The sequence below is a fragment of the Triturus cristatus genome, chromosome 3_2 (genome assembly GCF_964204655.1).
Source record: "Triturus cristatus chromosome 3_2, aTriCri1.1, whole genome shotgun sequence".
Classification (NCBI taxonomy): domain Eukaryota; kingdom Metazoa; phylum Chordata; class Amphibia; order Caudata; family Salamandridae; genus Triturus; species Triturus cristatus.
Window position 1 is genome coordinate 870,853,628 of NC_140584.1, and position 24,861 is coordinate 870,878,488.

At 48.2% G+C, this 24,861-nt stretch overlaps 1 protein-coding gene across 1 annotated transcript in view; it reads left to right on the forward strand.

Annotated features, from left to right (window-relative positions):
- Positions 1-24,861, forward strand: part of BLMH (bleomycin hydrolase) — a 512,280-nt gene that overhangs the window by 287,297 nt on the left and 200,122 nt on the right. The window contains exon 10 of the mRNA XM_085649231.1: positions 1,983-2,100. Within this exon, the coding sequence (XP_085505357.1) occupies positions 1,983-2,100 (118 nt within the window). The remainder of the gene's footprint in view (positions 1-1,982; positions 2,101-24,861) is intronic.

The window sequence follows — 24,861 nt, forward strand, 5'->3', positions numbered from 1 at the left end:
TTTGAGCCCCTGTGGGGGTATAAATGGCCCCTGTTCGCTGTACTCCTTAGAATGCCTCCTACAGTGGCCTGAGGGTACTGTGTGACGCAATCTCCCTCATGTGAGGTTAATAAATATGTTTTCCTGATATTACAGCTTCTGTGCCAATCTCTTCTTTGTTGGTTTAAAGGACCAGGTGTATCAGTGAACCCCTTAGAAGGTTTTTATTTCTTCAACTCTGACTTCTTTGATTCCTTTCATCCCTTCAAAGAGGCAGATCGACTCTGTTGTCTGGATCCCAAAAGAGCGCTCAGCTTTTACCTTGATTGTACCAAGGGTGATCAGCTGTTTGTGGCGTTAATTGTAACGCAAAGAAGAGCATGGTGATGCAGAAACAGATCTCTCTATGAATAATCCTCTGCATTATGTTCAGCTACTCATTGGGTAAGAAGCAGCCTTCAGAAGGTTTATGGGGTCAATCCGCCAGAGCTGCTATCACTGCGTTAGCACACACAGTGGACACAGAGTGGCTGTCCTGTATATTTGACAGGCATCTACATGGGCATCGGTGCACAGGTTCACAAAGCACTACTGCCTCAACAGTTCGGTCCATTGAAATGGGCATTTTGCCTCCTCAGTCCTGTAGGACTTTTTAGTTTGAGCCTTTCCACAGATTCACCACCTTGGGAGGTACTGCTTTGGTATCTATTCACAAGGTGAGGAATCTGCAGTAAGAAGTAACCATCAGAGGAACATGTTACCTTCCTTCTTTAACAATCTTTCTGGTGGATACTCTATTTAACTGCTGATTCCTCATTGCCGTCCCACCTCCCCATTCTGTGATATTGTCTCTTCCATTTAAAAAGATTCCAGTTTAGGAATCCACACACCGATTTTTCATTTGGTAAGTCGACTCAGAGTCTGATGATGAAATGAAAGGAACTGACCTCCGCGCACATGGGTGGCATCTACATGCTGCTCCGTTCTTCACTTCAGGAAAGGAATGCTGTCGACACTGAGCCGCACTGTGTTACTTATTAGCGCGCTGGAACACTGCTTTGAAATTTCCAGCTCCAGTCTGGTGTCTAGGGATATTCATAATGTCTAGGGATATTCACAATGTAGGAATCTACAGTCCAATATATTATCCACCAGTAGGATCATAACCAAAGGTAAGTAACTTGCTCAATATAGAATATGGGTTAAGCCAGTGGGAAGAGGAGCCTGCTTTTGTTAATTAAGTCTCTGGGCCGATTTTGCTTTTGCACCTTGTTACATTAATGTCTTAACAAGCTCCATCTTCTCAAGCCATTCATCACGGGACCCTTTTTAAGATAACTTTTTCAGAATGCAATGCAAGCTTTGGCGATGCAGGCTTAGGATGACACCTCTTAATTACTATTAATGTTGCAAGTAGTTGCTGGGCTTTATTATGATCCTGCTGTTGACTTAAGTTTGCAGAATGTGATATGGTAGATAAATATATGAACAATGCTTCGAATTATTTTAAATTCAAAGGCAAGTTGTGTTATTTGTCACCACAACTTTAGCATTCACAGAAAATGTGGTATAGTCTTGAAACTACTAAAATAAGTCTTTGTTTCGAACTAATAAAATGGAGCAGCATTTTCAATACCTCCGACTGGAAGGAGGACCAGTAACAAATTATCCTGCTAGCGAAAATCCCTTTTAAAGTTGTTATAAGGAATTTTCACAAGTTATTTGTTTTTTTGGAATTACGTGCTTTGCTTCTCAATGATCATTGTTTTATGGGCACCTTCTGCCTTTAGTGGACCTATTAGGTTCACCTTTACGGTAGCCACCTGCTGTTCTTGTGTGTTCTGTAATAGCTGTGCAAATACACAGTGATGGTGGAGCAAAGTATGGAATGTCTCAAATGCAAACATGGAAAATGAAGACTGCCCCACTTCTAACAAATGATCATGTATACAAGCACTACATTCTCAGCTTCTTAACCCTCTTTTTCATTAAATTGCGAACAGGTTCAAGCATGAACTCCTTTTTGGTGTGTCTGTCAAGCACCTGAACAAGGCACAACGTCTGATTTTCGGAGACTCATTGATGACACACGCCATGCTCATCACTGCGGTCACAGAAAAGGTAATTATGCCCCTACTAACCAAGAGATTATTTGCACAATTGGATTTTAATAGTTCTGCCTTCTGTTAATGCAGCAATGAGACTCACTGACTGAGTGCTCTGTTTTGCTGATGGTTGGTTTGAGTATGCGCCTCGAGTGAGTTGCATGGCCTCTGTCTTGACCGCCATGTCTTTGCTGTCATGTGCCAGCCTCATAGCTGATTCTGTGCAGTGTAGTAATACTCCTATCCCACAGCATTTATTATCTAGCCATCTGTCCTTCTGCTCATTGTGCATGGATAGGGTTGGCATACAGTCTTCACCCACATGGTACCTGTGCAGCGAGTGCAGTTGTTTTTAGTACTCTAAAGACATTTACCAAATACAGTTTTAAGACCTGAACAGAAAATGGTGTCAGATATTTTTTTTTTAGACGGGTTGTGATGCTGCTTGTTCAATGTCTCGCTCAGTAAATATTGACAGGTCGTGGTCTCCTATAGTAAAGACCGCTCCAGGAGTCTTCACTTGTTTGGCATCAGTGTCAGGTCTTGCCTTATCTCAGTACCATCAGATTGATTATTGGCTATTTCCAGATGGTTGAGCAGGGAACCATTGGACTGATATGTCTGGATAACGAAATTGTGAAGGCATAATCCATAAGAAATAAATAGTTACTTACTCATTTAGTACTTAAAGCTTTGTGAGGCAGTAACCCTGAGGCATACAACTCTCGGTTGATAATATATACATGCTTTACATACTGCTTACAATCTGTTTGTTCATGGTTTACCTTCTAACGCTGTGTACTGTTACCACTAAAAGTGCCATGGAAATAATTGTCAGTCTTCTTTACTCAAGATTCATAGACCCTGCAGATTGTCAATAAGTTGCAAACAGTTTTGAAACAATTGTTTTACTTTTTAACTTCCCCAAAATTGGAAATTCTTATCAGCCTGCAGTACTTTAGGATTCTGCATATTTCTACAGGCCCATCTGAGAAGGCAGTAGAAAATGTCTAAGGTTCGTCATTGTGGGTCCCCAATACTGATACAAAACCAGGAGCAGTTGTTCAAAATTTCACAAGGTGGTAGCAACTCGCTGTGCCTCTCCGTACACACCTGAACTTCAGAAACAAATCATAAATTCATCTGGTCAGATCATCCTTCTCAGTCTTTTAGCTATTTGGAATTATATATCAAAGCAAGAAGCCCCTATTTACTCCTCATACAGTTTGGTAACCTGATATTGTAAAAATATTTTTTGATTACATTCTTTTAAGTAATTTCAAAAGTGAACATAGGTTTATTGCAGCAAACCAGATTTTGTTCTTGTCGTGTAAGGTATCAAACTAAATGTTTCCCAACATATTTGGGGATCGGGTTGAATATTTCTGAATTATTATAAATACCATTAAGGAAATACATCCGTTAACATTCTGCGAATAATACCTCCATTTACCTAAAATCTTGGCATGCTTTTTTTGACACCCTCTGTACATGGATTCTTCTGTTGTGCCACAAAAGTCCATTCCTCTTATCCATTCCCTCCTTGAGGTGGGGCTGTCTCTGCTGGCCAGTGTTTAGCAGTCTCTCTCTTGGCTATCAATAGCCCCATTGCACTGGGACAATCGCCCCCCCTCCCCCGCCCCCACCCCACCACAGTCTAGCTTTACGATCAAATCCTTTGCATGAAACCCAGCCAGTCGTGCCATATGGGACAACCATATGCCTTTCCAAGGCGGGGTAACCCCTGATAAGATGCCATGACATTTAATGTTATAAGACCTCAGGCCAACAAATTATCAGGATCTTGATTATGTAGGGCAAGGCAAGAGGCATTGTCTTGCTAAATAGTAGACCTGTCCGGTCATAGTTCCCCCAGTATGTCTAGTTCCAATCTTAATGCAGAGTCATGTTTATTTGTACACAACCAGTCACTCAGCGAGATCAGGTGAGTGGCCAAGTAGCACAATTTGATATATGCCCATCCCAGGCCTGCATCATGCATACCCTGCCTGCACTTGGAAAAAGAGACCTGAGGTTTTTATTTCCCTCACAGAAGTAATCAGAGACTAGAGGTTCCTAAAGAAAGTGGGTGGCAGTAAAAAGGGTAATTTGGAACATATATACAAATCAATGCAGGGATTTCATTTTGGCCAGAGATAAAGAAGCCCATGTCTCGATTTCTTGCTTTAGCTGATTGAGCAGGGAGATGAAGTTCAACTCCCAACCCGTATCCTGTGTTTGTGTGATCTTCATTCATAGCTAGACTTCTAAGGTGGTCACCCACTTTTCTCATGAGGGTATCTCTTAGACTATGAGGACACTTTCCTGAAAGAATTACATGTGTGTCCCCCCCAATTCATCCTCCATACGGATGTGTCACCATAAATGTCTAATACAAGCCTATAATGTGTGGGATCAAGATGTTCAGCTGCTGCACAAAAAGGAATATATTTTCCCCTCATATAGGGGCTCTCAATCCTCTTGACCTATAGTTCAAAGAAATCCCCTTCTTAGTGTGTGAATCTACTCACAACCATTTGGCCAAGGGTAGTATCACCAGGCAAAACGGGCGAGAGTGGATAGCCCTGACGAGTGCCCCGTTCAATAGGGAAAGTGTCTCAGAGCACCTTATCTACTCTCACTTGGGCCTTAGAGGCAGCATATACAGTTTCAATATACCACAGAAATTGGGATCCAACATTCATCTGATGCAGCACTTGAAACACATATCTAGTAGTATGATACCACTACCGTCTCACAGTTCCTCCGTGTGACCCAATATAATATTGAGGTGCATTAAGCAGTGTCTGATGCTCTTGTTTGACATGAATCCTTTTTGATCTCACATCCTTTGGATGGATCGCTCTGAACCACCTAATCACGAGGTCCTTGGCCAAGGTTTTTGTTTCTATGTTAAAAAGGACGATGGGTCGGTACTCTCCACACTCCTCTGTGGGCCTATTTGGTTTCAATGTAAGTGCAATTTTGGCACCTCCAAGGTCATGTGGGAGCATTGTTACATTATGGGCTTCCTTGTATAATTCCTTAAGGTGGTTGGTCAATAATGATAAATATTGCTTGAAAGATTTTAGGTGGGACATTGTTTGGGGTCAGGCATCTTATTGGCTGGCATTGCATGATGACATTTTGGGTCCCTTCCACCATTATTGGGCCATCCAAGTCACTCCGGTACATTTGTCTATAGAATGTGAATGGGGAGATCTTCACATATAATCTTGTTTTCAAGCATGGGGGCATTTGTAATTAGCCGCAAACTTATTCGCAATGGCTTCCACAGATGTGACCAACTGTCCTTAGCTTTTTATTGATGGAACTATCCAGATCATGTTATTTTATTAGCAAGCTAATATAGCCACTTTCCTGATTTGTTTCCCATTTAATGTATTCTGCCTAAGGTACCTAGTCGAGCCTTTCATGCTTCCCTATACATTTTTACCTTCCTCTCTACCCTTTGCAATTCGAACTGGCTTAAGTTGTCTGGATCCACCCATTTTGCTAGCTCTCATTGCGAATTAAGAATATTTTCTATAGCCTGAGGCATTTCTCCTCTCGAATTTTGCCCCTAATACAAATCATAATGCAGCCTCTGATAATTGTTTTAAATGCCTCACAAAGGGTGATTCTAGACAAAATCAAATGGTTGTTAGATCATACAAAGTACTCTGCTATTCTATCATGCAGCATCTCCAAAGGTGCCATGTTTTTCTCCTGTAAGCTTCCAGCCATTGTGGATACATTTGCCTCTCCTAGTCTGTGCTTGGTGTTTCCCAAGAGCCCTGAGATCGTTTATTCAAGTAGTTCCTGGAGTCAGCCTGATGTATCTTGCATTTGGTCAGTAAATGAACAATTTCTAGATATGGAACGTTTGAAGGAAGTTATCTTTCTTTGTATTGAGCATATTCTTTTATCTGATAGAGACATCTAGCTACAGATTCTTTAACTTAGAATATCCCCAGGCGTCAGACTGGATCCGGAAATCCCCTTCCCCAGCAGTACCTCTGCACGCCGGTGGGGGGGTGGCGTCGCCTGGCTCCGTCCTGACGTCGTCCACGGAAGGACATCAATGGAGCCATATAAGACCACCTCGGCGTACTGACGTGAGTTTTTTCTTCTTTTCTGCGTCCCAATGCGGATCCGGAGTTAAGCGGTTCCTCTGGCCTGTTTTCAGGCCTTTGCGACACCTTTCGCGTCTGCAACAGTGTGCCAATGCTTGCGGGCTCCAAATCGTGTGCGTCCTGTTCATGGCAGATGTTGGCAACGGATCCACACGATATCTGTATGTGGTGCTTGGGCGAGCACCACAACTCCGCCGAGTGTGACGCCTGCCGGCAGCTGTAGTCGAAGTCCCTGTGGGAACGGCGGATGAAATTGTTGTCTGCCCGGTTGTCCCAGTCTGAGACCTCGCGGCGCTGGCTTCCGTCCCCAGAGGAGCGCTCCAAAAGGCGCAGTTCTTCCTCCCACGCCGAGGTCTCTGCTCGGGACAGATCCCGGAGTCGTTCCCGTGGACGGCATTCGCCTGCCTCAGGTAGGCACTGGAGGAAGTCGCGGAGGTAGTCTACCTCACACAAGCATCAACCTGGGGGCCGCCACTCCATGTCTTTACCTGACGCGAGCCTTCAGGAGTCGTCCCCCGCCTAGTCACCGTTTCCTGGTGCTGGGGCGACTCAGACACAGATGGAAGCCTATTCCAGGGCTCTGCAGGCCATCTTTGGATCACCCCCTCTTCCTCAGGTCGGGAGTTCGCCGGCGGGTTCGCCCTCGGCCCCGACCGAGTGCCTTGACTCCGGTTCCAGAGTCGCTGCATTGTTGGGACACGGCCCGGATGGGCATCCCACTCTGACTCTAGCCCTCCTGACGCGTCTTCGCACAGTCCTGCGGGGCTGGATGTGGATGCAGCGCCGAGTTCGACTCGGAGTCGACTTTATTCCTCTCTGCAGGCTCTGGCCTTGGTGGAGGTTGAATCAATGCCTGTCTGACACCGGGTGGACGAGCCCTCTACGGAGGCCATCAGCTCCGATCCGACGCCGTCCCGACGTTGGTCAACGCTGGTTCGGTCCCCGGTTGTCCCTCTATTGGAGGCCGTGACCCCAGTAGGCTCTCCACCCACACAGGTGTTCCCATGTGCCACGGAGCAGAATACCATGGGACACTGGCCGGCTCCTTTCTCTACAGGGCCTCTGTTGTTTGGAGGATGGATTAGCCTGCAGCCCTCCCCAACGGATAACTTGCTGTCTCCCCCTCGGATGGCCACGGAGGCCAGCGTTGGCTTTGCGAGGGCAGTTAGTTGGGCTGCACATGTCTTACAGATGCAGCTGCCCTCTGTCTCCCTGCCTTCGCATCCTTTGTTGGAACTTCTTCACCAGGGCTCGGTGGATGTGGAGCCTCTTTTGCCTTATGGCAGGTCATTATATGATGGGGACTTGGGCCAGACCCTCGTCTGGTGACCTTGTGGCTCATACTGGGGCGCACCGCCACCGACCGGCTCTAGATGACCCTGCCTGCTTGTCCCTTCATCCTAGGGCTCATGGACTGGTAGTCCAGGCTGAGCTTCCTTCCTCTCCTCCAACGTTGCTTCCTCCCACTCGGGAGTCTAGGTGGTTGTAGTCGTGTGGCCGCAATGTTTTTGCGTCCACCAACTCCGGCCTTCGATCTGCGATCTGCGCGGGCTACTTCTGCCCTTTGGGACTCCGTTGAGCTACTCCTTCCCTCTTTGCCGGAGGGCCCTCGTGCTGACCTGCTCCAGCTTGGTCGGGATGGCCCTGACATGGCGTAGTTTACTATCCAGTCGGCCATGGACACCACTGAGTCCGTGGGTTGAGCTATCGCCAGCTTAGTTGCCCTGCGTCGCCATGCTTGGCTACGCAATGGCAGTTTCCCCGAACATGTTCGGGAGGAACTCAGAGATCTGCCCATTTGTTTGACGACCATGCCGAATCGGCAGTCCAGCGTCTCTTTTCAGGATTTCATTGACTTCCGAGGTTTAAGTCCCCTATGGAGGATCTGTGCTTTTATGTGACGGTGTTGTTACAGTTTTTCTGTTGATGTCTCTGGGTCCAAGAGGTTGTCCCAGAAAGATTGTATGGCTGTTCAGCCAGAGGTCTTTTCCTTTACTTTACTGCAGCTTAGCCAGCTGTTCATGTGTTTCTTTTGACCTCTGCCTATGAGCTTGTCCCAAGAGGTGTCCCTTGCTTTTATAGGGATGTGACGTACGCTATATGGGGTATTGGTTTGCTATTGTGTAGCTGCTGTTCCTTGCCAGGAAAGTTTGGAGGCTCCCGTGGAGCTCTCTTGCTCTCATCAGCCCCCGCCCCCCCCCTCCGGGATTTTCCCATGGATTCTGCTGCATCACTCCCTGTTCCATGCTTCCTGCTGTGGTGGAACATACTCTCGGTTGAGTCCCACGGTCTGATGTGGCCCTCTCCTGCTGCTTCTGTATCGCTACCTACGGTTGTTCCGTGGCACTCTTAGGCATCTGTGGACTCAGTTGATTTCGGTGTATTGGGGCTCTGCTGTTCCCAACTCGCCCCGGAGGGTTTTTACGTCCCCGGCCTTGCTTAGGCTCCTCTTGTTGCCTTCCTTCTGCCCTCCGCATCGTTGGCGGTCTTGGACATGGGCACGTGTCCCTGGGGACGCCCCGGTCCGCCCTGGATCAGTTCTTTCTGTCGCCATTTGTGCTCCGCCCTTTGTTTGTGTTATCGTAGGGGACCCGTTGGGTTTCTTGAGCCATTGTCTGATATGCGCACTTTTGCTGTGGCCTTCTTCCCTGGTGTTGAGACGCTTGGGTCCACCCTGTCGGGGGTTGGCCTATGAGCGGTACACTTTTTTTACCAGATCGGTCCTCTGTTCCGTTTTGCGTTGTGTCCCTGGCCTCCCTCGGAGAGGCCCCGGCCTTTGTTCAGATTTCTATGGTCATTGTCGCATACGGCCCAGGTGTTCTTCTCCTGGCTCCGCAACTAGTTTCAATGCATTCTCCGGATGATCCCTGGATTCATCCTGTATACATATGTCCCTTTTTCAGACTTTCTATGTCTGCATGTCACTGACTACTTCTTCTTCTTCTTGGTGTGATAGTCCGTATTACCGCCTGTGTCGCGGGGTTGGTTTTCCTCCCTGATCGGGAGGTTGTGCCGCCCTCTTTGTGGCTGGACTATTGTTCTGCTATGGTTCACAGCCGCAGATTCCGTTTCTACCTTTCGGACGCCTGTCCATTCTCTAAGGGCGTTCTTCTGGTTTACCTTTGGTTGTCATTTACTGACTTTTCCAGCATTTGTGTGTGCTATGTTTGCACACGAAGGGATGGGTGTGCGGGCTCCCTGCCCTGGATCCTGGGGATTTTTCCAGGTTCCCCATTTGTTTTTCTCTTTTCTCCACTCTCTCCCTCAGGGGAGCTAGTCTTGGGCATGCTCGGCTTGTCGGTCGCCCTTGGTCCTTGTTCCCAGGGGTACGATTGCCTGGTTGACTACCTGGTGCTGTGCCGTCTTCTCGGTCGGTCCGCACATGTTGTTACTGCTTCGCTTCCTTGAGTTCCCCCTTGTGTGGTGTAGTTTTCATGGTACACACCACTTGCTTCCGTGTATTCTTGTCCTTCACACCAATGAGTCTCCTAGTAGTCATGGTTGTGTGTTTCGGCATGATGCCTCTGCCCGGCCATGCCATTGGTTTGCATCCCTTCGCTGGACCTTTGTCTCTTTCAGCCCTTGTGGTCCTCTCCTCCGTTTCCCTCTTTTCGTGGGACTCTGTGGTATTCTGTTGTTGTGCACTGATTTTCTGGTCCTGTGCCTTTGTTTCGTCCCTGTCTGGCCGACAGTGGATTTGTGTTGTTCTCTGATGACTTGTGGTCACTTGCTTCCCTGGCTCATGTTCTGGCCTGACTGCAGGGTTTGGTGTCAGTTATGCTGGCAGTACTGAGTCTTATGGGTCTGGTGTCAGCTGCGCTGGCATTTCGGCCCCTACCTTATTTCCATCAACGTTTATGACGGTATGCTTCCTTCGGGGACATGGTGGGGTTTGGTAGCAGACCCTCCTCCCGTGGGGTATAGCTATGGTATCTTTTCTAAGTTAAGGAATCTGTGCCTAGATGTCTCTATCAGATGAACGAGTCACTCACCTTCGGTAACAATGTATCTGGTAGTGACAGTCTAGCAGCAGATTCCTGAACACCCGCCCATCCGCCCCGTTCTGCGATGACCTTTCCAGGTGGGGTTCTACCACCTTGCCTCCTTTCAGGTGACCATGGTATTTCTAAGGGGTGCTCTAGTTCGCCTACCTCAGGGGCAGGGTGTGTCATTCTGCTTTAGGCAAGTTAGCGTTCCTCCCATTCTTGTTTTGGGTGCCTAGATTATGTGCTTTTCTCTACTACTCCATCCAGCATGGAGTTGATCATATTTTCTCCCCTCCCTCCACCCTTGTTTGTCTCCCCATGTCTTGGGGTCTCCTTGTCTCTCCTGCAGGCGCTTGGGTTACGTTTCTATTGGACTATGCTCTGTGCATAGGTCATTGGGGGGGGGGGGGCACGGGCCATAAGTGACGGCTTTTCGGCCCTGTTTCCCTCCTTTTCAGTTGCATACTTGCTCACAGACTGTCTGTCGTACAGTTCCATCCCGTAGTTGCGTTCTGTCCTTTGATTGTCATGTCATTCATTACCTCTGCCGTTGCCTCTTTAGGCAGGCACAGTTCTTTACTTGGTGGAATTTTATTGGGGGGGCTGCTTGTTTGCTTTCTTTGGTCCCTCCAAGTGTTAAGTACTTTTCAACATGGGATGGTTTCTTACAATTGTTGTTACAAAGGTTTTTGTTTCTTTTTTGGCACACTGTTCCTATACTCTCACAGCTTTTGTAGTGGTTCCGCGTTGTGACGTGGAAAAGTTTTTCACTGCAGAAAACTGACGTCAGCACGCCGAGGGGGTCTTATATGGCTCCATTGACGTCACTTCCGTGAACGATGTCAGGACGGAGCCAGGCGACGCCGCCCCCGGCATGCAGAGGTACTGCTGGGAAAGGGGTTTTCCGGATCCAGTCTGACGCCTGGGGATATTCTAAGTTACGGAATCTGCAGCTACACTGGGTCTCTACCAGATACATTGCTACCGAAGGTAAGTAACTCATTCATTTTGTAAGTATCGGTAGTACAAGTATAATATGAGGTTGTGTTGGCTTTCAGGGCATTTAAGAACTTCTTTTGCCTATTCCTGTGGACCATCTTATTGAGCATCCATGTGTAAAGAAATGTAAGAGGCTTACCTTGAGTCTCATCATTAATGTCTTTTATACCAGAGAAGTACGACTGTTTAACACTGGCATGGCTCAAGGGATTCAAGCGTCTTCCAGAATAGAGGAATGTGCGTAGCGAGGCAGATGTGTGCTCTAAAATAGGAGTGGGGATAGTGCAGAAAGATAAGCATTTTTCTATGAAGAGATGCATATTTTGCTCATACATAAAAGCATAAAATAATAGATGAGCATATTTTGGTGTTGACTTGAATAGCTTCTTCTTGTAATTTTAAGAACATAACAAATTACCCAGCGTTGAACAACCAACGTTTGATCAAGACAAACTTCACATGTGCAAGACAGTTTATTGGCTAGAAATAAGAGCTCTCACAACAGTCCATAAATATAGCAAGGCATTTAGAACAGTCTTAGAAATGTGCGCAGGAGAAACGGGGTTAGGAAAAGTGTGAAGTGAAGAGGTGGGATTTCACATAATTGCCATAAGACGTTTGGAGGGGAAGAATTGGACTCGTAAGTGGACGGAAAAAGACATGTTATAGATGTGGGAGCGATACATTTAGGTCTGACCTTTGAGATGGTTTTAGCTGCTTCACCGCACTATTGTTTTTCCAAACAAATCATACTGAATATACGTACATCGGGGGGCTATTGGTCAGAGGGCTTCATCCATTGTTCTGTTAAATTGTCATTTGTATTTTCCAGCAGTGGATCTTGCATAGATTTACTTCTCAAATCAGCCCCCTTCAAGCAGGACGACCCACGTAAAATTAAACAGTAGTAAACTATGTTAAATGGCAATAAATCCAGCAACAGTTTGTTTAGTAGCATACCTGCTTCACTTGAAGCAAGCCAAATTTCAGGTTTTCAGGTGGAAGTGCTGAGTTCTGTACAGCCCCCTAGAGGCCACTATTACTCTTACGATCTCAAAACGATGACTTGATTTTTACCTAAATTTGGTCTTCCCTAGACTTTAGCCTTCTCCAGAGTCAGATTTAACAAACTGTCAATTGTTTGTGGGTGTTGATCCTTGGATCATCTGGCCCCATGGGACACCACCAACAGCCCCAATGCCAGAGAAAAATAAAGACAAAAGAACTCTCTTCAAGGCCTGCACATGCAAAATAAGATTTATATGGATGATCGGCAGAAGCATTTATTGCCCCTATCCTTCTCACAGACCTTATTGTGATACATACAAGACATTTGACAGAAAAAGGACGCTGGTCCTATATCTTCTCCTTAAGAAGAAACTTTTGTTCTTCTCATCGGACAATTCCCAGAAAAGTGCTACTGCTCCAAACATTTCCACAAAGACAGTGCATAGGAGGAAGCATGTGAATCTCCTTCAACTGGAATTCACAACTAAAATCCCCACTTCTACCTCCACAAAGGGTAAAACTAAGCCGATAAGATTTTGAAAAAGACTAAGAACCAGCATGCACAGAAAATGGTACAAAAACTCAGCTCCTGTCATTTGTCCCACCTAAATATATTACAAAGAGGCTACCATCAATGACAACAAAAAAGCCACACTCAATTGACCCACCTACTCCAAGTTAGAGACTGATTTCAGTAACCTAAGGCAGCCTCAGATACTGCCTTTAGAATTGCACAGCTGGTGGTACGCTACATTCCAAAGTATGAAGAACAGGAATATGAAAAGGAAGTAAGTGACCCAGAATTTCAACTGCAAGGTTACGGAGTATGATTCCCAAGAGGTTCTATCACAGGGCTGCAGAAAAGGTTATGACCATTCATACACACCCAGATATCCGTATGATGAACCATCTGATATAGGTGCCAGTTTCATTCATGACCACACTACACTAGCTCGATGCCTATCAGAGACTGGCCTCTCAGCTGCAACATCATTACCATTCACAGGGCCTCTGCAGCCACAGGTTCAGCATATATTGCAATCATGGGTCCCATGCCACCTTCTCCCTTGCACCTCACCCATTACCTTTCAGATATATGGGGTAAAGTCTCCCGAGAGCAATCAACACATGGGTTATGGCAAAAAGGAGGGTGAGGTTGTGGAAGACGAGCAAGAGTATGACTGTTGCAGCTAGTTTGAAGACAACAAACGCCCCCCCCCCCGCTCATCTCAGTCCTATATCATGACTGGAGGCAATTGCTAGAGCTCATGCAAAGTAGACAGCAGTACAAACAGTGAAAAGAAGTAGTACAGGGCACCCAGTACCACACCATCGATCTTAACTGGACTCCCAAAGCCAAATTCAGTCAAAGAACACAATTACACTAGATCACAGCCCCAACCTATGATGGGGATAAGGGATAAGGGGATCAATAACATGGGCTGCTGCGTCACTTAAATAACGGCAGCTTACATAGAGGTGGCAAACGCACTTGTCATTCTAAGCTGCTGTGACTGCCAGACATGGCAAGACATTTCACCTCTGATCAAACTGATCCCTGATGATGAAAGGAAATAGGCTAGTGCCGTTGTGAAGGAAGGGGCTAGTTCTCCGGCTGCCATCATTGATGCAGGGACAGACATGTAATTTTGCGACAGCTCACAAGAGCAGTGGTGCTCAGGAGACTGGATGGCTTGAGGTCCACCTTTTTCCATGCCAGGATGGAACCTAAAATACTTGACATAGCATTTGATAGAAGCACCCTGTTAAACAAACATGGAAGATTCACTACCCAGTATTAATACTGATACAGCAAGCTCTGTAGGAGCTCTGCAATATAGACTTGCTCCTTCTGCACAGATTGGTGACTCTAGGCATTCCCAGGCTTACAGGGGAGGTTACCACCAGTACAGCAGGCAATGTCCTCAATATGTTTCTCTCAACAATCTGGTTATGACAGAGGCCAAGACCATCAAGACGACAGCAAATTGGCAGGGTATAAGGTGTGCCTCTCCATCCTGATCCTAAGATACCAGTAAGCGAGCTTGACTTGTCAATGATACCCATTATGTTACTCCCCCCCCGCCCCCCACCCCCATGCCCTTTCAAGCTATAGGGAAGAATTTCCAGCTTTGCTAACACGTGGACATAGTTTACTCCTGAATGCAGGCTGCTCCAAATCATGCAGTCTAAGCACATACTGGAATTGCTGGAACAACCTCCCAATCATCCACCCAGGAGAGAGCACATCTGCACCTGCAGAAGTTACAGCATGAAATTCTACTTCCTCTGTCTTAAAGGAACTGTGCCAGTAGTTCTGGCAACCAGGGTCTAAGATGCTATTCCCATCGCATGGTTCAGTCAATCAATCATTTATTTGTTAAGCGCACTACATACCCGCGAGGGTCTCAAGGCACGGGGGGGAGGTGGGGCCGCTACTGATCGAACAGCCAGGTCTTCAGTATCCTCCTGAAGGTCAGAAGGTCTTGGGTCTGTCGTAGGTTCAGTGGGAGGGTGTTCCATGTCTTGGCGGCGAGGTGGGAGAAGGATCTCCCGCCGGTGGATGTGTTTCAGATGCGTGGGACGGTGGCGAGTGAGAGCCTTGTCTCGGATCTCTGCGGCGTGCGCGTAGTGTGCGGTGGCAGACGGTGTCGAAGGCAGCGGAGAGGTCTAGGAGGATGAGTTCTGCGGTCTCCCCGTTGTCTAGCAGGGTCCTGATGTCGGTGGCGGCGAGGAGGGCGGTCTCGGTGCTGTGGTTGCTGAGGAACCCAGACTGGTAAGGGTCCAGGATTCTGTTCTCTTCGAGGTATCGGGTTAGCTGTCTGACGATTTTCTCGATGATCTTGGCCGGGAAGGGGAGCAGAGAGATGGGCCTAAAGTTCTTGAGGTCTCTTGGGTCTACCTTTGGTTTTTTGAGTAGGGCGTAGATCTCTGCGTGTTTCCAGCTCTCTGGGAAGGTCGCGGTCTCGAGGGAGAGATTGATGACGTTGCACAGGGGGGGTGCGATCGAACTGCTTTCTTAGTTGAAGATGTGGTGCGGGAATGGGTCTGAGGGAGAGCCGGAGCGGATTGTGCTCATGGTCTTGATGGTATCATCGACGCTCACGCTGGTCCAGGCTAGCAAGGGGACGTGGTCGATGATGTGCAGAGGGTCTGTTGTGTTGCTGTCTGGGTGTTGAAGCTGTTGTGGATGTCTGCTATCTTGCCGTGGAAGAAGGTGGTGAGGGAGTCTCACAGGGCTTGCGACGGCGGGATGTCGTTGGTGTTGGAGCTGGGGTTGGAGAGTTCCTTCACGATGTTGAAGAGCTCCTTGCTGCCGTGTGCGTTGTTGTCGAGGCGGTCTTTGAAGGAGGTCTTCTTGGCAGCCCCGATGAGGTGGTTGCGGACGGCGTCCTTGTGTGCTGCATGGCTGTCCGGAGTTTGTTCACTGTGCCATTTCTTCTCTAGTTTCTGGCAGGCTTGCTTGGAGGCTAGGAGTTCTGGGGTGAACCAGCTGGCCCTCTTGCTGGAGTCTCTGTGGGGGGGTTTCTTCATCAGGGAGAGGTTGTGGTTGAGGTCTTTCTTGGCGGGTGGTTCGTCGGCTCTGTGGCTGGTGTAGCTGCAGTTCCGGCAGGTGAAGGGACCGTGTGTGCGTTTCGGGAGGGCCTTGAAGCAGGTGTGGGTCCGTCCGGGGTTGAGAGCGTGCAGAGTGCTGGCGTCGTAGGGGTGGGTGCGGGGGACAGGGGTTCTGGCGCTGGGCGCTGTCCAGGCGCGGATGGGCTTATATGGGGAGGTGGGAGAGAGGAGAAGCTGGGAGGCGGGAGGCGGTGAGGGGTGAAGAAGGAAACAGAAGGCAAAAGGGCACAACAATTGAGGGGGAAACGAGTGGCACAGAAGGCAAAAAGGTCACAAGAAAGGGCAAAAAGGACACCAAAATCGGGGGGAAATTAGTGGCACAGAAGGCAAAAAGGTCACAAAAACGGGGGAAACGAGTGGCACAGAAGGCAAAAAGGTCACAAGAAAGGGCAAAAAGGTCACAAGAGGCAAAGAAATAACAAAAATCAGGGGGGAACGAGTGGCACAGAAGGCAAAAGGTCACAAAAAAGGGCAAAGAGGTCCCAAAAACCGGGGGGAAATGAGTGGCACAGAAGGCAAAAAGGTCACAAAAATCGGGGGGAAATGAGTGGCACAGAAGGCAAAAAGGTCACAAGAAAGGGCAAAAAGGTCACAAAATTCGGTGGGAAACGAGTGGCACAGAAGGCAAAAAAGGTCACAAAAAATGGGGGGAAACGAGTAGCACAGAAGGCAAAGGGTCACAAGAAAGGGCAAAAAGGTCACAAAAGTCGGGGGAAAACGAGTGGCACAGAAGGCAAAAGGTCACAAAAAAGGGCAAAAAGGTCACAAAAAACGGGCGGAAACGAGTGGCACAGAAGCCAAAAGGTCACAAAAATCGGGGGGAAACGAGTGGCACAGAAGGCAAAGAGGTCACAAAAAAGGGCAATGAGGTCACAAAAATCGGGGGGGGGAAACGAGTGGCACAGATGGCAAAAAGGTCACAAAAAACGGGCGGAAACGAGTGGCACAGAGGGCAAAAAGGTCACAAAAATCGGGGGGAAATGAGTGGCACAGAAGGCAAAAATGTCACGGAAATGCAGGGGCAGCTAAGCAACAGAAGGCAATAACGGGCAGAGAGACACGGGGGCAGCGAGGGGAACAGAAGGAGAGAACAGGCACAGACCACGTACAGGCAGCGGAGGAGACAGACAACAGCAGTCACAGACACAACACTGAAAATGCAGGTACTACAACGAGAGCAATGAAAAAATACAGGCAGTACGAGAGCAATGAAAAATACAGGCAATACAATGGAAGATGAACAAACCTACGGCCTACCACTGGCCACCAGGGATGAGGCTCAGGTGGTAGGCTGCGTGTGGAGGAGGGCCTCGAACTTCCTCAGCAGCGGCAGCTGGGGCAGTGACACACAGGCAGTGCTGTGCGGAGGGGGAGCGACCTACCTGGAAGGGTCAAGGGTCGCTCTCCTCACAACACAGCGGCCGGCATATATGGGGAGGTGGGAGGGAGGAGCAGCTGGGAGGCGGGGGCAGCGAATGGGCAGTCAGGGGGGTTGGGACGCAGCAACGGGGGCGGTGAGGAGCGAAGAAGGAAACAGAAGGAAAAAGGGCACAACAATTGAGGCGGAAACAAGTGGCACAGAAGGCAAAAAGGTCACAAGAAAGGGCAAAAAAGTCACAAAAATCGGGGGGAAATGAGTGGCACAGAAGGCAAAAAGGTCACAAAAAACGGGGGGAAACGAGTGGTACAGAAGGCAAAAAGGTCTCAAAGCGCAAAAAGGTCACAAAAATCGAGGGGAAATGAGTGGCACAGAAGGCAAAAAGGTCACAAGAAAGGGCAAAAAAGTCACAAAAATCGGTGGGGAAAGGAGTGGCACAGAAGGCAAAAAGGTCATAAAAAACGGGGGGAAACGAGTGGCACAGAAGGGAAAAGGTCACAAGAAAGGGAAAAAAGGTCACAAAAATCTGGGGGAAACGAGTGGCACAGAAGGCAAAAGGGTCACAAAAAACGGGGGAAACGAGTGGCACAGAAGGCAAAAGGTCACAAGAAAGGGCAAAAAGGTCACAAAAATCGGTGGGAAACGAGTGGCACAGAAGGCAAAAGGTAAAAAAAAAAGGGCAAAGAGGTCACAAAAATCCGGGGGGGAAATGAGTGGCACAGAAGGCAAAAAGTTCACAAGAAAGGGCAAAAAGGTCACAAAAACCGGGGGGGAAACGAGTGGCACAGAAGGCAAAAGGTCACAAAAAAGCGCAAAGAGGTCACAAAAATCGGGGGGAACGAGTGGCACAAAAAGCAAAAGGTCACAAGAAAAGGCAAAAAGGTCACAAAAAACAGGGGGAAACGAGTGGCACAGAAGGCAATAGGTCACAAGAAAGGGCAAAAAGGTCACAAAAATCGGGGGGAAACGAGTGGCACAGAAGGCAAAAAGGTCGCAAGAAAGGGCAAAAGGGTCACAAAAATCGGGGGGAAATGAGTGGCACAGAAGGCAAAAGGGTCACAAAAAACAGGGGGAAACGAGTGGCACAGAAGGCAAAAGGTCACAAGAAAGGGCAAACAGGTCACAAAAATCGGGGGGAAACGAGTGGCACAGAAGGCAAAAAGGTCACAAGGGGCAAAAGGGTCACAAAAATCGGGGGGGGAAATGAGTGGCACAGAAAGCAAAAAGGTCACAAAAAAACGGGGGGAAACAAGTGGCACAGAAGGCAAAAGGTCACAAGAAAGGTCAAAAAGGTCACAAACATCGGGGGGAACCGAGTGGCACAGAAGGCAAAAGGTCACAAGAAAGGGCAAAGAGGTGACAAAAATTAGGGGGAAAGGAGTGGCACAGAGGGCAAAAGGTCACAAAAAAGGGCAAAGAGGTCACAAAAATCGGGGGGAAACGAGTGGCACAGAAGGCAAAAAGGTCACAAATGCAGGGGCAGCTAAGCAACAGAAGGCAAAAACGGGCAGAGAGACACGGGGGCAGCGAGTGGAACAGAGGAAGAGAACGGCCACAGGCCACGTACTGGCAGCGGGGGAGACAGACAACAGCAATCACAACAATGAAAATGCAGGCACTACAACGAGAGCAATGAAAAATACAGGCAATACAATGGAAGATGAGAAAACCTACGGTCTACCACTGGCCACCAGGGATGAGGCGCAGGTGGTAGCCTGCAGGTGGAGGAGGGCCTGGAACTTACTCAGCAGCGGCAGCTGGGGCAGGCACACACAGGCGGTGCTGTGCGGAGGGGGAGCGACCTACCTGGATGGGTCAATGGTGGAGCATCTTCGCCTATGTCTTTCTGCCATTTTTCCCTCATTCCCTGCTAATGCAGGGGAACGTTGACCACTGCTCATTGATGCTGATTGACCCAAAGTTGGCCGCATCAGTTCTGGTACAGCAGTCTGTTGAGATTGAGACAATATCCACTGATATAGTTCATAAACAATCCAAGGCTTTTCTCCAGACAAAACCGAAATGTCCACAACCTGAAGTCACTCAACCTGACCACCTGGTTCCAGACTACTTAGAGTTCGGTCATCTTGACATTTCTGTCAACTGCAAGGAAATGAAGGGACAGGCATGAGCACCTGTTACAATAAAAACAGCACTAAGTTGGGAGCACTTTAGTGTCTGGTGTATGACTAAAAGATTTATCCCATCTCAATGCAACCCCTTCAATCACTGTCATACCTACTGCATCTAGAGGAAAAAAGGCTTTAAATAATTTGTCAGAGTTCACTTGGCTGCAATATCAAGATTTAGGAGGACAATCAGTGCTTGATCATTATTCTGCCAGAGAATCATCACATCTCAAGCTTTTTCACCAATGAGATGCCTTTAAGTACTATGGGAGCTGAATACACTGTCGGGACAGCTGATGCTGCCTCCCTTCGAGCTGATTTCATAGCGCACATCTCAAGTAGCTCTCTTATTACAGAATTGCTGATATCTTTTACTTCAGTCAGTAGAATTGGAGAGTTTCATGTTTCCACCATAAAGGAAAAATACCTTCAGTTCAAAAAAGGTCACTTGCCCTTCAGCTTTCAGATCATACCCAAGTTCTCCTCGGATTTTCATCTAAACAAACCTGTCATTCTTCGCTGCTTTTTTTTTAATCCATCCATACCAGGGAAAAGATGCTTACAATCGTTGGATGTGTGCAGATGCATAGAGTGTATTCAGGAGTAACCTATGTCCATGTGTTAGCAAAACTGGAAATTCTTCCCTATAGCTTGAAAGGGCATGGGGTGGGAGGGAGTAACATAATAGGTAGCATTGAAAAGTCAGGCTCACTTAGTGGTATCTTAGGATCCAGATGGAGAGGCACTCCTTATGCCCTGCCAATTTGCTGTAGTCTTGATGGTCTTGGCCTCTGTCATAACCAGATTGTTGAGAGAAGAATATTGAGGACATTGCCTGCTGTACTGTTGGTAACCTCCCCTGTAAGCCTGGGAATGCCTGGAGTCACAAATCTGTGCGGAAGGAGCAAGTCTATATTGCAGAGCTCCTACAGAGCTTGCTGTATCAGTATTAATACTTGGTAGTGAATCTTCCACGTTTGTTTAACAGGGTGCTTCTATCAAATGCCATGTCAAGTATTTTAGGTTCCATCCTGGCATGGAAAAAGGTGGATCTCAGCCAATCAAGTTTCCTGAGCACCACTGGTCTTGGGAGCTGTCACAAAATGACGTGTCTGTCCCAGCATCCATGATGGCAGCCGAAGAACTAGCCCTTCCTTCACAACGGCACTAACCTATTTCCTTTCATCATCAGGGATCAGTTTGATCAGAGGTGAAATGTCTTGCCATGTCTGGCAGTCACAGCAGCCTAGAATGACAAGTGCGTTTGCCACCTTCATGTAAGCTGCCGTTATTTAAGTGATGCAGTAGCCCATATTATTGATCCCCTTATCCCTATCATGGGTTGGGGCTGTGACCTGGTGTAATTAGGTTCTTTGACTGAATTTGGCTTTGGGAGTCCAGTTAAGCTTGATGGTGCAGTACTGGGAGCCCTGTACTTCTTTTTTTCACTGTTTGTACTGCTGTCTACTTTGCATGAGCTCTAGCAATTGCCTCCAGACATGATATAGGACTGAGATGAGCAGGGGGTGGTGGGGGTTGTCTTATTTCCCTCTTTAGGAAGGATGAAATCTCTTCATTTTTCTTCAAACTGGCTGCAACAGTCATACACTTGCTAGTCTTCCACAACCTCACCCTCTTCGCCATGACCCTTGTGCTGATTGCTCTCGGGGGAGACTTTACCCCCCCCCCCCATATATCTGAAAGGTAATAGGTAAGGTGCAAGGGAGAAGGTGGCATGGGACCTATGATTGCAATATATGCTGAACCTGTGGCTGCAGGGGCCCTGTGAATGGTAATGATGTTACATCTGAGAGGCCAGTCTCCAATAGGCGTCGAGCTGGTGTAGTCTGGTCATGAAAGAAACTGGCACCTATATCAGATGGTTCATCATACGGATATCTAGGTGTGTATGAATGGTCATAACCTTTTCTGCAGCCCTGTAATACAACCTCTTGGGAATCATACTCCGTAACCTTGCAGTTGAAATTCTGGGTCGCTTACTTCCTTTTATAATCCTGTTCTTCATACTCTGGAATGTAGCGTACCACCTGCTGTGCAATTCTAAAGGCAGTATCTGAGGCTACCTTAGGTTACTGAAATCAGTCTCTAACTTGGAGTAGGTGGGTCAATTGAATGTAGCTTTTCTTGTTGTCATTGATGGTAGCCTCTTTGTAAGATATTTAGGTGGGACAAATGACAGGAGCTGTGTTTTTGTACCAATATCTGTGCATGCTGGTTCTCAGTCTTTTTTAAAATCTTATGAGCTTAGTTTTACCCTTTGTGTAGGCATATGTGGGGGTTTAAGTCGTGAATTCCAGCTACGGGAGATCCAGATACTTCCTCCTATGCACTGTCTTTGTGGAAAACATTTGGAGCAGTAGCACTTTTCTGGGGATTGTCCGATGAGAAGAACAAAAGTTTCTTCTTAAGGAGAAGATATAGGACCTTTTTTTAGGAAAAGTCTTGTATGTATCACAATAAAGTCAGTGAGAAGGATAGGGGCAATAAATGCTTGTGCCGATCATCCATATAAATCTTATTTTGCATCTGCAGGACTTGAAGAGAGTTCTTTTGTCTTTATTTTTCTCTGGCATTGTGGCTGTTGGTGGTGTCCCATGGGGCTAGATGATCCAAGTGTCAACACCCACAAACAAGTGACAGTTTGTTAAATCTGACTGTGGAGAAGGCTAAAGTGTAGGGAAGACCAAATTTAGGTAAAAATTCAGTCATCGTTTTGAGATCGTAAGAGCAATGGTAGCCTCTAGGGGGCTGTAGAGAACTCAGCTCTTCCACCTGAAAGCCTGAAATATGGCTTCCTTCAAGTGAAGCAGGTATGCTTCTAAACAAACTGTTGCTGGGTGTATTGCCATATAACAGAGTTTACTGCTGTTTAATTTTACGTGGGTCGTCCAGCTTGACGAAGGGGGCTGATTTGAGAAGTAAATCTATGCAATATCCACTGCTGAAGAATACAAATGACAATTTAGCAGAACAATGGATGACACATAATACCAGTGTCTGGACGGCTGCAATTCTACTGTGCTAAATCTTAAATTTATAATTTAAATTTGTATTTTATACACTATGTGCTGAGTTGATGAGGCACTTGGGAATTTAATGTACTGTTGGATCAGTGCCTATGAAATGCCCTATAATGAGTACTCTTTTTTCACTGTCCTTTCATTTATTGTACAGCACTTATTGAACAACAATAACATCTGATAAAGACGTCTAGCTGCAGATTCCTTAACTTAGAATATCCCCAGGCATCAGGCTGGATCCGGAAAACTTTCCGCAGCAGCACCTCTGTGCGCCGGGGGCTCCGCCGCACGGCTCCGCCCTGACGTCGTCCACGGATAAAACGTCAGCGAAGCCTTATATGCCCCTCCCGGCGCACTGACGTCCGTTTTCTCTTTTTCCGCGTCCCAACGTGGATCCTGGAAGACCAGCAGTTCCTTGGCCTGGTTTTTAGGCCTTTTCGACACCTTTGGTGTCGCCGGAACAGTGTGCAATGCCTTCGGGTTTTAAGGCTTGTGAAGCCTGTGCGCATCAGATGTCTGGCACTGACCCGCATCTCAGTACAAAAGGGGGTGGTGATGGACGGAGCATCAGAACCAATCAAACACTCACACCCAGTCAACAGATCTGGGTTTGATCCATCACCGTTCTTTAGCCCACTCTGCCACCCCAGTTCAGACATGGCCATATGCAAATCAGTCTGACCCTGTGCCTCATGAGAACAGTCCAGCCCGAACTGCCAAGCCATGCCTTCCCTGGACCGGAAACAAGCTTCCTAGGACCGGTTTCTGGCATTTCAGCCGTCTTCAGCCAGGCTTGCTTGAATCCAGTGGCAAAGTGAGCAAGGGACTCACGTCTGAGCATACCCTGCCAACTTATGGCGAACAAAGCAGTACAAAAGGGGGTGGTGATGGACGGAGCATCAGAACCAATCAAACACTCACACCCAGTCAACAGATCTGGGTTTGATCCATCACCGTTCTTTAGCCCACTCTGCCACCCCAGTTCAGACATCGCCATATGCCAATCAGTCTGACCCTGTGCCTCATGGGAACAGTCCAGCCCGAACTGCCAAGCCATGCCTTCCCTGGACCGGAAACAAGCTTCCTAGGACCGGTTTCTGGCATTTCAGCCGTCTTCAGCCAGACTTGCTTGAATCCAGTGGCAAAGTGAGCAAGGGACTCACGTCTGAGCATACCCTGCCAACTTATGGCGAACAAAGCAGTACTAAAGGGGGTGGTGATGAACGGAGCATCAGAACCAATCAAACACTCACACCCAGTCAACAGATCTGGGTTTGATCAATCGCCGTTCTTTAGCCCACTCTGCCACCCCAGTTCAGACATGGCCATATGCAAATCAGTCTGACCCTGTGCCTCATGGGAACAGTCCAGCCCGAACTGCCAAGCCATGCCTTCCCTGGACCGGAAACAAGCTTCCTAGGACCGGTTTCTGGCATTTCAGTAGTCTTCAGCCAGGCTTGCTTGAATCCAGTGGCAAAGTGAGCAAGGGACTCACGTCTGAGCATGAGGCACAGGGTCAGACTGATTTGCATAGGGCTATGTCTGAACTGGGGTGGCAGAGTGGGCTAAAGAACGGTGATGGATCAAACCCAGATCTGTTGACTGGGTGTGAGTGTTTGATTGGTTCTGATGCTCCGTCCATCACCACCCCCTTTTGTACCACTGACCCGCATCTCATCTGTAGGTGGTGCCTCGGCGTACATCACGACTTCAAAGAGTGCGACGCCTGTCAGAGTATGAAGCCCAAGTCCCTCAGAGAGAACGCCGTATGCAACTGCTGGCCGCACGGCTGTCCGGTCCAGCACCTTCGCGACTCCGCTCTTGCCCCTCCGGATCGGGCTCAGTCCAGAGGTCGTTCCCGCGAACGTTGTTCGAGGGCAGGTAAGTGCAAGCACAAGCACTGAGGTCTTCCTCCCATTCGCGTACTGCTGGCGCCCGCTACTCTAGCTCTGTGCCAGCTAAGGGCGCCCGGCAGTCGGTTCCTCCATACCCTCCATTTCCGGGGGTTGGAGCGACACGTGCACAAATGGAGGCCTATTCTATTGCACTCCAGTCGTACTTTGGGTCCCCACCTCTCCCTGGAACACCTTCGGGTCCGAAACAGGTGAAGGGCACTCATGTCGTATCCTCGCCGGCGGATTCTTCCTCGGCGCCGGCTGTGTGCATCGACTCTGGTTCCGGAGACGATACGACGCCGACGGGTCACGGCCCAGTGGGTCTTCCCAGTCGCCCGTCCAGCCCACCCTGTCAGTCTTCACATAGCCCTGAGCGGCTTCCTGTGCTGACGTCGGAGGCGGCTCCGGCACGACGCCCGGCTTGACCAAACGGGCACATTTTGCAGTGGGATCGACATCGAACGGCCTCCAGGTTGATTCACCTCTGGAGGTCGCCGACGTCCAGACGACTCCAACCCGGCGTCAGTGCCACCGTCCAAGCTTCCTTACCAGGTTACTGTTCCTCCCGACTCCCGTTGCTGCGACCTCCA